Source organism: Prionailurus bengalensis, chromosome C1 (genome assembly GCF_016509475.1).
Source record: "Prionailurus bengalensis isolate Pbe53 chromosome C1, Fcat_Pben_1.1_paternal_pri, whole genome shotgun sequence".
Taxonomy (NCBI): Eukaryota; Metazoa; Chordata; class Mammalia; order Carnivora; family Felidae; genus Prionailurus; species Prionailurus bengalensis.
In genome coordinates this window covers 177,640,065-177,653,683 of record NC_057345.1, presented here as the reverse complement: position 1 = coordinate 177,653,683, position 13,619 = coordinate 177,640,065, and the positions used below count along the sequence as shown (strand labels likewise).

The 13,619-nt window shown below is 34.9% G+C and overlaps 2 protein-coding genes across 4 annotated transcripts in view; one reads left to right on the top strand and one right to left on the bottom strand.

Moving 5' to 3' along the window:
* OSGEPL1 (O-sialoglycoprotein endopeptidase like 1) overlaps nucleotides 1–13,619 on the top strand; it is a 30,189-nt gene that overhangs the window by 341 nt on the left and 16,229 nt on the right. For 2 of the 3 annotated variants that reach the window (XM_043577294.1, XM_043577293.1), the window contains exons 2-7: nucleotides 4,090–4,477; nucleotides 5,268–5,472; nucleotides 5,549–5,697; nucleotides 6,507–6,637; nucleotides 6,761–6,832; nucleotides 8,256–8,361. In XM_043577294.1, the coding sequence (XP_043433229.1) occupies nucleotides 4,090–4,477; nucleotides 5,268–5,472; nucleotides 5,549–5,697; nucleotides 6,507–6,637; nucleotides 6,761–6,832; nucleotides 8,256–8,334 (1,024 nt within the window). In that variant the 3' untranslated portion in view covers nucleotides 8,335–8,361. The remainder of the gene's footprint in view (nucleotides 1–4,089; nucleotides 4,478–5,267; nucleotides 5,473–5,548; nucleotides 5,698–6,506; nucleotides 6,638–6,760; nucleotides 6,833–8,255; nucleotides 8,362–13,619) is intronic. The other variant, XM_043577295.1, reaches the window with a different exon arrangement.
* ANKAR (ankyrin and armadillo repeat containing) overlaps nucleotides 10,775–13,619 on the bottom strand; it is a 73,380-nt gene continuing 70,535 nt past the window's right edge. Inside the window, 2 exon segments of the mRNA XM_043577302.1 lie at nucleotides 10,775–11,040; nucleotides 12,321–12,367. Of these exon segments, the coding sequence (XP_043433237.1) occupies nucleotides 10,793–11,040; nucleotides 12,321–12,367 (295 nt within the window). The 3' untranslated portion in view covers nucleotides 10,775–10,792.

Here is a 13,619-nt window from a genome sequence, read left to right as displayed (position 1 = left end):
TGTGTGAAAACTTCTAATAACTGCTGTAGAAAACCTGAAGCCCTTCAACCTGGTTTCTAAGGCTCTCCACAATAAAGTCCAACTTTAGCTAATCCTGTTGCCAAAAAAACCTAAACTCATTCCCAACTCCGATATTTATCCATGATTTCTCCTCAGTAATTTCTCTTCTTTTGCTCACCTGTATGTTTCTTGGTCTCGACTGAAGTCCTTGGAGAGTATGACCCTACCTCTAACCTGTGTTGATCACTGGAAAAAAAAAAAATTCCTATTCACATGTATACATAAAACTCATGTTGACAAATAAATAATATACTGCTGTATTAAACCACAGAATGGTGCAAGGTTTATAAACTCATCTGTTTGCAGAGGACCACCAGTCGGGTTATATAGATAAGTGGGCTGGATATAAAGTGGAAGATATCTGGAGGGGGTCACCACTCAGCTCCAGCCAATTGTTGCCATGCAGAAATGTAGGCCCTGTGTTATTTGATGATCATCAGAATTTTCTAAAGAAAATGGAAATCCAGAATGTAACTGTAATATCTCCAGATTTTTTAAATTAGTAGCTAGCTTGAACTATATTAAAATACTGAACAGATAAAATATGCCTTCAGGCCATCAACTTATAACATCTGCGTAGTGAAAAAGGTTGGTATTTTGAGATCACAGACCTATATTTGAATTATGAATTAGGTGCTTGGTATTGGCTCTGATTTTAGGCAAGTTCCTTACCCTCTCTGATTATGTTTTCATATCTGTAAAATGGGAAAGATAATGCTTCCCTTACAGGATTGTGGGGAGCATAATAGAAATAATATATGTGAAGAGACAGAATAGGCCTCTAAGAGTTACACACTATGTAAAAGGGACTGCAGCAGGCATTAATAAGGCGTGGTGAAGTACTAGAAAGTCCTTACCTTCAAGGAGCCTCACCTAATCTCATCATATATAGACCTGAAAGGAAACATACAACATACAGTACAAGACAGCATAAAGTATGAAACCAGTGCAAACAGTAAGTGTTACTACCATGCCCCAGTTCCATGGTTCTTTCAGTATTTCTGAGAGTTCTGGACATTTGAACGTGGAAATGTTAACTGCACAGAAAGGCCTCTCCTAACCACTTTATCTAAAGTAAGTACTCCTACCATGTTAATTGCATGTTATCTCACCCTGCTTATCTTCTTCATCGTCCTTTTGATAATTTTTACATTTGTTTACTTATGTATACTCTTTCCCCCAATAGACTCTAAGCTCTATGGTGACAGGGGCTGTGTCTGTATTAATCACTATACCATGCCTTGATAACCCAGAGTAGCATCTGATATGTTGCAGGTATTAGTGGCCTTGAAAAATAGGCCTTCAATGAATGGAGATGAAAAAAATATTGTTGTACGAGTAAGCATCATAGTGAAGGCAAAGAGGTGAGAAAATACCGGACATTCAGTTTAGTTAGTGCATAGGTTACTTGAGAGGAATACACAGGCAAGCAAACTATGGTACCATCTGCACAGCTCATCTCTGCATTTATTGAAATCCTACAGTTTCCTGGCAACATTTGGCTCCAGCTTTGAGGCCAGATGTTTTTCCTGCCTCTTTGTTAGCTTTTTGGTCACTCAATTACCTACTCTCCATACTGTGTACAAATTAATTCTTTTGAGAATAAAGCCATGGTTTTATTCATCTCTTTTGTCTCTGGTCCTTAGCTAGCATAATCCTTTGAAGGTAAAATATATAGAAGATGCCCAGAAAGGAAGGGAGGTAAGCAAGTGGGAGAAGGAAGAAAGAAGTGGGAGGGAGAGGATTTGCACTTAAAGTCACCTAAATTTCAATAAAGTAAACACTTTTGAGTAGGAGAGTTATGGGGTCAGCATTGTGCTTTATTTTCTGGTAATACAATATAGAATAGACTCCAAGGATCAGAAAATCTGTCTGGGGGAACTGCAGTTAGTAGACTTTGAATAGACTGAGATAATGAGAGTTTTTGAACTTGGGAATGGTGATATATTTAATGTGGACAGTGAGATAAAGGAGATAAAGATGAAACCTGAAACCCAAGTGATTAGGAGGTTTGATGCCATTAACAGAGTTGAAGAATATAAGAGAAAAAGTAGCTCTGAAGAACTGAGACAAATATGGGGCGCCTGAGTGGCTCAGTCGGTTAAGTGTCTGACTCTTGATTTTGGCTCAGGTTATGATCTCAGAGTTCATGAGTTTGAGCCCCATGTCCGGCTCTGCACTGACAGCGTGGAGTTTGCTTGGGATTCTCTCTCTCCCTCTCTCCCTGCCTCTATCTCCCTCTAACAAAATAAATAAACTTAAAAACAAACAAACTAAAAACAACCAGCAAAAAAAAAAAAAAAAAAAAAAAAAAATTAAAGAAAATAGTATCACTATGTGGATGTGTTGAAATAAGATGGTTTCTTTTGTTTCCCTCATTACCTGACACAATACATATTATAACTGTTTAAGTAAATTAAAAAAAAATTTTTTTAACGTTTATTCATTTTTGGGAGACAGAGAGAGACAGAGCATGAGGGGGAGGGGCAGAGAGAGGGGAAGACACAGAATTTGAAGCAGGCTCCAGGCTCTGAGCTGTCAGCACAGAGCCAGACGTGGGGCTTGAACTCATGGACCATGAAATCATGACCTGAGCTGAAGTCAGATGCTTAACTGACTGAGCCACCCAGGCATCTCAGTTAAATAAATATTAATTGAATGTTCTTACTGATGATTTTCTTTCTTTTTTTTTAGTTTATTTATTTTAAGAGAAAGTGTGCACATGCAAGAGAGAGTGGGGGAGGGGCAGAGAGAGAATCCCAAGCAAGCTCCACACTGTCAGCACAGAGCCCGATGCAGCGCTTGAACCCATGAACCATGAGATCATGACCTGAGCCAAAACCAAGAGTCAGACACTTACCTGACTGAGCCACCCAGGCACCCTAGGATTTTCACTTCTATGTCTAGAACTAGCAGCATCAAATATTCAAAGATTTTTTTTGAGGTTAGAGGTATATTTTGTAGACCCTATATTTTATTGCTCTGCCTTTATGATTGTAAGTCAGTCTCATTCTGGCAAAATTTTTCTAGCAACTACTTATTTACTCTTGACATTTGGAGTGGTTATCCACTGTTTGTCCTACATAGACCAAAAATCAAAACGATCAGCTCTAAGCACTAGATTCCCACACTGTATTTCAAGGTTGCAAGCTGTCTACTGTCCTGCCATGACCTTAATCAAGTGCAACATGTTTAAAAATAAACTCACCTTCTTTACAAAACTGTCTTCATGTTTCTCTCTGTTAGTATTTCTTTTCTCCCAGTCATTCCAGCTGAATATCTGAATCATCTTGGATGCCTTGGTCCCCTTTCCCCTTATATCCAGTCTAACTTAACAGTTTTCAAGGCTCTCTTCCCCATTCTTTCACTTCCCATGATCACATAGTATAAGATGTAATCATCTTACACAAATACTTTTATAATAACCTTAAAAAAAATCTCCCTGTCTTCAGAGAGATAATTTTTCTAAAATCCAATTTTATCCTGGCCTTTTCTTGTTCAAGATATCTTCATTAGAATGCTTCTTAAGATAATTTTGGTGATTCCGTATATTAACAAATCCATAGGAATTTGTTGTGTACAATTTTTTTTAATTTTTTTTAACGTTTATTTATTTTTGAGACAGAGAGAGACAGAGCATGAATGGGGGAGGGTCAGAGAGAGGGAATCACAGAATCTGAAACAGGCTCCAGGCTCTGAGCTGTCAGCACAGAGCCCAACACGGGGCTCGAATTCACGGACCGCGAGATCATGACCTGAGCCGAAGTCGGCCGCTTAACCGACTGAGCCACCCAGGCGCCCCTGTTGTGTACAATTTTGAAGTCAGAGACATTACACCCTTAATCCCTGCATATTGAATTCTTATATTGTGTTGCATTATAAGGCACACATATTTGAATGTATGACTAACATTTTTAGCTGTATAATGATTAATTTGAAAACATGCCTTCAGCCCTAATACAAAACTTTTCTTAGTCTATTTTCACAATCTTAAAATTACAAAAAGCTGTTTGTTTGTTTTTTCCCCAGAACAGGTGGAATTGTTCCTCCAGTAGCTCAACAGCTTCACAGAGAAAATATTCAACGAATAGTGCAAGAAGCTCTCTCTACCAGTAAAGTCTCTCCAAGTGAACTCTCAGCAATTGCAACTACCGTCAAACCAGGACTTGCTTTAAGCTTGGGCGTAGGCTTATCATTTAGCTTACAACTGGTAGACCAATTAAAGAAACCCTTTATTCCCATTCATCATATGGAGGCTCATGCACTTACTATTAGGTTATTAAATAAAGTAGAATTTCCCTTTTTAGTTCTTTTGATTTCTGGAGGTCATTGTCTATTGGCATTAGTTAGAGGAGTTTCAGATTTTCTGCTTCTGGGAAAATCTTTGGACATAGCACCAGGTGACATGCTTGACAAGGTAATCATTAAAGAATTAATTTCTCTTTTCTGTTATGGTGTCTGTTTCAATCAAATATTAAGAGATGCACTACACTACCATTTATCTAAATATTTCTGATAAACATATTAGATTAAAAAAAATTTATATGCAATAAGAAAAAAAGAAAAAGAGTAGTACATAGTTTTTTAAAGATTCTTACCCATTATTAATAAAATGGTAAGAGGTTTAGATTAGTACATAAAGGCTCAAATAGTTTGCAGATGCAGTTATGTTTTTAATCAAAAAAGACGTGAAAGAAATTGCCAAGTACTATAAAAATGTGAAATAAGATATATAAAGATAACATAAAGACATTAAAGATGCACAAAGTTTTGTGATTAAACATCACAGTTGTTGACACCACTACCAAGCAGGTTTCTTTTTTCTTTGTTTCTGAATTGTACAGAGCCTACTGCTATATGCAAAAATCCTGCTGCCAACAGTAGAAATGATTAGAAGAAATGGGCAGGTTCTAATATTTGAAGTTTATCATTAAGCAGTCATTGTGAACTTCAAACTTATTTTTCATCACCAATAGAAGAGCAGGAGTAGATAGGGAAGCAGTGATTGGCCACTATTGATAAGGTTGTCAGGAGTAAGTCTGTCTTTACTGGCTTGCTAGCTATAGTCCATATTTGTATAAGTATAGCATGCCTTATTCATCCAGTTTTGTTTTGTTTTGTTTTAGTAAATTTTATTTCCTTTGTACCTTGGTTTCAAAATGTGCCATTTTATGACTCATTACAAAATTTTTGTTTGTTTTTGAAAGGTAGCAAGAAGACTTTCTTTGATAAAACATCCTGAGTGCTCTACCATGAGTGGTGGGAAAGCTATAGAACATTTGGCCAAACAAGGAAATAAACTGCATTTTGATTTCAAACCTCCCATGCAACGAGCTAAAAATTGTGATTTTTCTTTTACTGGACTTCAACATGTTATTGATAAGATAATAACACAAAAGGAAAAAGAGGAAGGTATATTTCTAATTTGTAGAGTTGGAAAAATAAGTAATCCTGGATTGTGCCTAAAAACACCTATTCGTTTCTGCAGGGATCCAGAAGGGGCAAATCCTGTCTTCCGCTGCACACATTGCTGCTGCAGTACAGCACACAACAGCGTGCCACATTGCAAAAAGAACACATCGTGCCATTCTGTTTTGCAAGCAGAGAGATATGTTATCTCAAAGTAATGCAGTGCTGGTAAGTTTTGTTATCGCCTCTAACAATAATAGTAACACTTTATAGTATGTTATTTTTCTTCTAGGAACTTAATTGATCCCGTGCATGGAATATGATATCTTTATGTCCTGTGCTAGCCCTGACAGAATGAAATTATGCAGAATAAATACTAACAGCCATTTCTCGTACAGCTTCTATGTCAGCTTTATGGGACATCTTTACAGACTGTGTGGCAAAAAACTCCAAGGCTGCCTCTTATTGAATTTAAAAGTGGGTTTGCAATAAGAAATGAAATACAGTAACTGTTACTGTTATTTTAGAAAAATAAGCTAGTTTCCTTGAAATTTATGTTCCTTTGATGAAATCCATTTAAATCTGCATGTAAGCCTTGGTAAACTTCCTGTTTAACTGTATCTTAAACTTCATCCTTTTGAAACTTATAAAATGAGAAAATATTTAAATGATGGTAGATTCACAAAATAGAATATTATGTGAATATCAAAGGTAATAGCTTTTTAAGAATAATATAAAATGAAAAAAATGCTTATAAGTTAAAACAACAGGGTCTAACATATTGTTGTACTATGATTATAATTAGAAAAATGTTAGAAGAATATATATAAAAATAATAGTGATGCTGGTATTGAAACTATTGATTTTCTTTTCTTCCAAATTTTTATCATATAGCTATATCACTTGCCTGTTCCCCACCTATCAAAATGTAATATTTTCTTATTGTATAATGCTTGTATTTTCCCCAGGTTTAGCTAACAGTTTGGCTCATATCCTTATGTAGTATTTGTTGATTTGGGTCTTCTCAATTCCTTCAGGTTGTATCTGGAGGTGTTGCAAGTAACCTATATATCCGAAAAGCTCTGGAAATTGTAACAAATGCAACACAATGCACTTTGTTATGTCCTCCTCCCAGACTGTGCACTGACAATGGCATTATGATTGCATGGTAAGCCACAGGATATATGTGCTTCACTCATAATTATGTAAATATTAATTTCTATTTCTTCATGTTAAGTCTTCTTCCTTTAAACCCTGGTCTATTTATTTTATTTTAATGATTCTTATTTAGGAATGGTATTGAAAGATTGCGTGCTGGCTTGGGCATTTTACACAACACAGAAGGCATCCGCTATGAACCAAAGTATGTAGTACCGTTTATAATCTCTATGCAAGTTGCAGTATAAAATTCAAAGCCTTTTATATATGAGGTTTTCATCAATATTCTGGTGGTACCTGAATAAAGATTATATTATTTCATGAAATTTCTTCTTAATAAATATTTTTGCTACAGTATCAAATCATAAACATTTTGACAAATCATAGGTTAAAAATAGGTGGGTGGGTAGGGATGATGAATACCCTCATTTACTAGCAGAATGGAAACCATGTCCATGGCCTGGACTTTTGCAATATCAAAGCAATCTCAGGACCAGCTGGTATGCTGGGAAACTTCAGAAAAATGTGTAAAAAGCAGTCAGGTCTGAGACTGGGTTGTGAGTATGCTCCTCCACAGGCAGCTGAAAAATGGCCAAGAGATAGCTACTTTCTGAAAGCCTTATTTCCTCTACCAAATCAGAGTTCCAAAGAATAGCACAGTGTTTCAATTTGTTATCAAGTTCTGGTCTAAGTTATTTCTGGAATAGTAAAAATAGTAAAGGATGATTATGTTTCATAATCTATAATTCTATTTTCCACATGATTTCATTTAATGTTTTAAAACTTTTCAGTATTTTAGTCCATAACTATTGCTACATGAACCACAGAGTATTAAGACTATAAACGAACAGAGTTTAATTAGTTGTGTCAGAAGGAATCTCCTATGATGATGGCCTACCCTCAGGTAGAATATAATGTCTGATCCAGTGTTGCCTTCTTGTGGCAGTGTTGAGGCTGGAGGTGATGACTTTTTTCACATTAGGGTCCAGTTGAAGCCTTACATTGGGCAACGTTGCTAAAAAGCAGAAATCTGAGGCCAAAATTATTTACTGGGAAAGCACAGAGAAAGAGGGTTGGATCTAAGACCTCTCCTGCCGGTAGCGACAGAGGAAGGTGGAAAAAGAAACAACCCAGCTTTTGAAACCTCAAAGAAGAATCAGTAAAAACCTGGAGAATTTCTAAAGTAGGAATGGATGTAGATTTGACTTTAGCTGTATGGTGAACTGTTTTTACCCTTTCAGCTTTGTAGAGAATTATAAGGTATTTTTGTTGTTGTTTTTTTTTTTTATTTCAAGTTTTTATTTATTTACAGTATGAGAGCAGAACTATTTCTTTCAAAAACTTCTCAATCCTCAAACTCATTGAATTGTATACATTAAAGATGTATAGCTTTTCACATGTCAACTATACCTCAAAGTGGTTTAAAAAATTATGAAATTTAGCGTTCTTGTTAAAGGAACGGGCCTTTTCTTCACCCATTATTTCTGCTGCATTTATATTCAAGAACCATCATCACATATGATTAACTGTACATTAGATATGTATACTGTTTGTCAGAATTCAAAGCAAATAGTGACAGATCAGGATGCAAATATTTGAAATAATATGATTGTCTGATTGTGATGCAGATGTCCTCTTGGAGTGGATATATCAAAAGAAGTTGGAGAAGCTGCCATAAAAGTACCACGATTAAAAATGAAGATTTGATTTTTGCTTTTCAAACAATCTCTTAAGGTAGGATTTCAACATTAAGTTGTGATTTTTTTTTGTATATCAAATTGTGGAAGATACATAACATTAATTGTTCATCAAGACTTTCTTATGTTATTCCTTTTCTTATATTTGATGTTTAACCTGGTCTTCTGAGAGACAAATAATATGTTATAGTCTTATAAGGTAGTATAGGTTTTTTTATTATCAAAAGTAAAATAAAACATCTTGTGGGGAAAAGAATGTACTGCTATTGGTAGGTAGAAAGAAAATCTTGGATGATATACAATGATTCTGTTAAATCCTGGCCCCATATTATACAGGCCTAGATCTTTCTATCTTCTCATATCAGGATACTAAAAGCTATTTTTTTACATTATATTCTATTTATTTTATTTTATTAAATGTATTTATTTATTTAAGAGCACACGTGTGAGTTGGGGAGGGGCAGAGGGAGAGGGAGAGAGAGAATCTTAAGCAGGCTCCATATCCAGCACAGACCTCAACGTGGGTCTCGATCCCACAACCCTAGGATCATGACCTGAGCCTAAATCAAGAGTTGAACGCTTAACCAGCTGAGCCACCCAGGTGCCCCTAAATTTATTTATTTTTAATTGAACTGTAATTGACATACAATATTATGTTAATTTGAGGTGTACAACATAGTGATTCAACATCGATATGCATTATGACACCATGATAAGTATAGTTTTACCATCTGTACCATACAAAGTTATTACAGTATTATTGACTATATTCTCTAGGCTGTACTTTTCATCCCCTGACAAATTTATCTTATAATTGGAAGTCTGTACCTCTTAATCACCTTCACTTATTTCACCCATTTCCTGTGTATGCTGCCCCTACCCTCACCCCTGGCAAAAAGGTGGTTACCAGTAGAAGCTATTTTTTTGACTCCTGCTGAAACATTAGCCTAACTTTACTAATGAGAGAGAAATTTTAGAAATGTAGCCAGGTCAAAGTCATGTCAAATCAGAGAATTCTAAATGAAGACAAAAGGTGACTCTAACAGAATGCATGCTATTAATTATGAAAATATATGTTATTAGGTATATTCCCTGGAGCAATTGGGATATCTATACATTTCTTAAAATCCATTTAGATTTTAAGTAATCCTTCTAGTATGTACTGTACTTTTTAGTTGACCACATATATTTATATCCATTATTTTAGAAATTGTATTTAATCAATGAAAGTAAATGAAATGTAAAGGTTTTCGGTTTTGTTTTTAGATAATTTCCTCTGATTTTGAATCTTTATACCAGTTTATCACTTTTTTTCTGCCTAGATTAAAGTAACTAAATGTACTGTGCTTTGAATATAAAGATGATGCTGCTGACTTTAATGTCCTTTGAGAGATTTTACCAGTAAAGAGTTATGTCACATCATCCATACTGGACCAGGTTGTTAGCTTTCTACTCAATGACTTGCTTTGTTCAGAAACTAGAGGGTAAGGATAAAAATCGAAAATGAAAAGATTTCTTACTTTAATCCTGCCTTAAGGTGACCTCTTTCTTGGGAAATTCCATAAGTAATTCCTTTTTTTTTTTTTTTTAAGAATTGTAATCATAGAATACTGCTTTTGGATCATCCATTCGAGAATAAAAAAATATACTTTATATGAGGGAACATATAGAAACAGCCAATATTTATACAACTTTGCATTCTTTGCTGTTGAAGTATAGCTATGATAGAATTGGTTTGTAAATATTATTTGGAAGAAACTATTAGTTTGTGAATTCACAGTTTTCATTTAAATTTGTATTCTGTATCATATGAACCTGAATTCACAAAGAAGCAGTATCAGTATTTCCTGTGGCTCACACAATCAGAGTGCATATAAACTATGGAAAGAAATTGACCAAAATTTCTTCCCGCTGTCACAAATATTATAAAATGGGGATATCTATAATCTAAGTTCTTAAAATTTTTAAGGATCAAAACTGCTACAGGTGCTTCAATACAAGCATACTTGTTAACATTGAGTTCATGATATAAATAAGAGAAACTACAGATAAAGAAAAAGCAATTTTTAGAAACATTCCATATCTGTAGGCCTCTCAATAAGTACTTGGCCAGAGGGAAGGAAGGAAGGGAAAGAAGGGAAAAGGTGAAAAGGAAAAGGAAGGGAAAAACGTTGAACTCTATATGGGCAAGCATATTTACCAAAGTTAGCTAATAGTACAGGTAAAAGGCAATTCGCTGAAATACTCTGTTTACTCAGTTATATGTATTTTACCACAATTAGATTAAAATTAAAGGTAAAAAAATTGGGGGGCATCTGGATGGCTCAGTCAGAGCATGTGACTCTTGGTCTCAGGGTGGTGAGTTTGAGCCCCGTGTTGGATATAGAGATTACTTAAAATCTTAAAAAAAAAAAAAAATTAAAAAGATTGCTCAGGAATTCTTCTATACGTTCATTCTAATGCTTTTATTAGCCTTCGGTAGGCTCTGGATTAGCTTTCTGCACATGTTTCCCTAGTTGGCTCAAGAACACTATTCTTGGTCTTGATACTTCTGTGATATCTGATGAAGTTGCAGATGAAAAGGAAAAAACATTGTGAGAAACAGTGGTCTTTTTTGTTGTGTTGAAGAGTCCCATGAAATTTGTTACAGGAGGTATCAAAGTCAAAGAATCTCTTGGTTGAATTTTAGGTTTTAATTTTCTTCGGTGCTCTTTCCCTAAAAATGAGAGAGGCACAATTAAATGTCTCTTTCTTAAGCCCAAGAGCCCTAGATACATTCTCATTGCTCTTGGTTCTGTATAGTTCTATTCTGTCCAAATCACTAAAACATAATAAGAGAATGGATCAGTAGCTTCCAGACTTGTAGATGTCAGAGTGCAAAAATTTGTGGGGGCCAAAATATGGTCCCAGCTTGTTATTATGCCAAGTTGAGACTAATAAAAGAACAAATAGCAGCACAATTTTATAAAACAAGAAATATTTTAATACCCAAAAGAAACTATAAAAGGCGTTATCTCAAAATGACACATTTTATATTGAATGAAATTAACTTTATCAGAAACTTGCTATATTGTCCTTATTTTTTCTTATGTTATCATAAACCCGTGAAAACATTATCAGACCATTATTGGTACACAGATTGCTATTTAGAAAACAATATTAAAGTGAAGAAAAAAATGGGATTGACCTTATTCCTTTATGTAAATTACTCTTACACTAAAGAAGCTATACAAAAAATATTCTTCTACCCATGATATTCAGAAATATAGCCTCCCCCACACATCTAGCTTTCCTCAGAAACTCCCTGAATAAGTGAAGTTCTCTCTTGTCCTTGTATTCTCTTTTTTTCTCTCCCTTTCCATTTGTGACACCTACAAACTGATTGTGACTTTTGAATGGTTCTATCCTTGCTTTTGATTATAGGATAATATACCAAGGCTGATATTGGTCCTACACTAAACACACATGAACAAGCACTAAGTATATAAATGAAATAAAAAAGTAAATTTCTTTTCCCTCTTTCATATCTAATAGTAACCTTATAAGATCTGGGCTCTGATTTTACAGGCCTAAGTCACTCAGCCATCATCTGCCAAATATATATAAAACTGTAGAGTATCAGTGGAAAAAATGTGATCTCTGCCCTAAGAACCCACAGACAAGTTGTACATGAAACAAAACAATAGAAATATTGTAATTTAAGCCATACTTACATGTTGTTTCAATAATGACCTATTTCTATGCATGGCTTATGAGAAAAAGCAAACAGAGAAGGATTTATGTGAAGTGATATAGTAGGAAAGGCCTTGAAAGAAATGATTAACATGGTCTTATAAATGGGAAGGTATTTTAAGTATACAGAATGACAAAAGCAGAGTTTACAGGTAAACTTTTTAGGGGGTAAACCTCTACAGTTTGAATTTTTAGAAATGGAACACAGAATTGTAAAGTGTCAGGTCTAGGAGGTACCTCAGAGATGAAAGAAAAATCAATTACCTTTCTTAAAGACAGGAGTTATGGATGGTCCTCCATTTTTCTCTAGACTAAAAGGAAAACATGTATCACAAAAACTAGGAATATATAAAGACTTTAGTACACCCAGGCAATAAATTCCATACCCAGTGGCCTAATTTATATGTTACCTGTACTAACTATGCATGTTACCTGTAGGTATTTTATATTCAGTCACTCATTTACCCACTTATCACTCAAACATTTGGAACGTTAAATCTGCTTGAAGTGATCAGTGAAAACTTCATGGTAAAAGAGACACTTCAGCTAGGTTTTGAAGAAAATATGTCTTCAAATAAATGAGACAGAGGGAATAGGATATGAAAAATTATAGTACTATAAAACAGCATGGCATGTTCAGAGAATACTAAGTAGTCTAGCATGGTTGGAATTAAAGGTATCTAGAGATATATGATGGAAGATAGGTTGGAGAAAGGTCATTTTAGGTATTGAGAATACAACAAAATTTAAACTTTATTTTCAAAGCAATGGTTTACCAATGAAGTGTTTCAAGCCAAACAAGGTGTACCTAGTTAATATAGGGGTGTGTGTGTGTGTGTGTGTGTGTGTGTAGGGATTTAAAAGCAATTATTTTAAATCATCATCCTGTGTGTGTAACATAGTTACAGAATTTCCCTGGTAATAATATTTAAGTCTTGCCTAAAGCTAATATATTAAAGGTGGTTATCACAAATGTATAACTAGCTAATTTGATGAGGAACATTTGCTGCCGTCCACTTTAATGAGGCATAGGCTTCAATCTGTTCATCTGCCAACTTGATGGCTACAGGGTAACATTTAGGCTGGCATGTAGGGTCAGAGTGTTTCCATACAGGTTCAGTTAACACCAGTAAAATTATGTCTCTCTCTCCATATTTCAAAATTTCCATATACAAAGACTTTTCTAATCTGCTACTCTTGGGGCTGGATGGGGGCATGGGAATAGAGAAGTGATATGTGCACCAAAAAAATGCTATCATGATCCCAACCACAATCATTGTACTTTCCAGTAGTGGTATCAAGGAATATTTTGTGGAAGGGTATTGTTGTCTATCCCAAAGTTTCCAAACTGATTTTAATAATCTTTTAGCACATTTCCTATAGTTTCATTTAACCAAACTCATTCACTGAGTTGTTATGAAAATTAAAGGGAATAGTCCATATAAATACTCTAAGGAGAGTTCTTAACACTGTTAGTTATGGGAGTAATTATTATTTGCTTACTAGCTTCACCTCACCTGGTAATCATTCTTACAAGTTTACTGACCACTGGTCACTACTTAC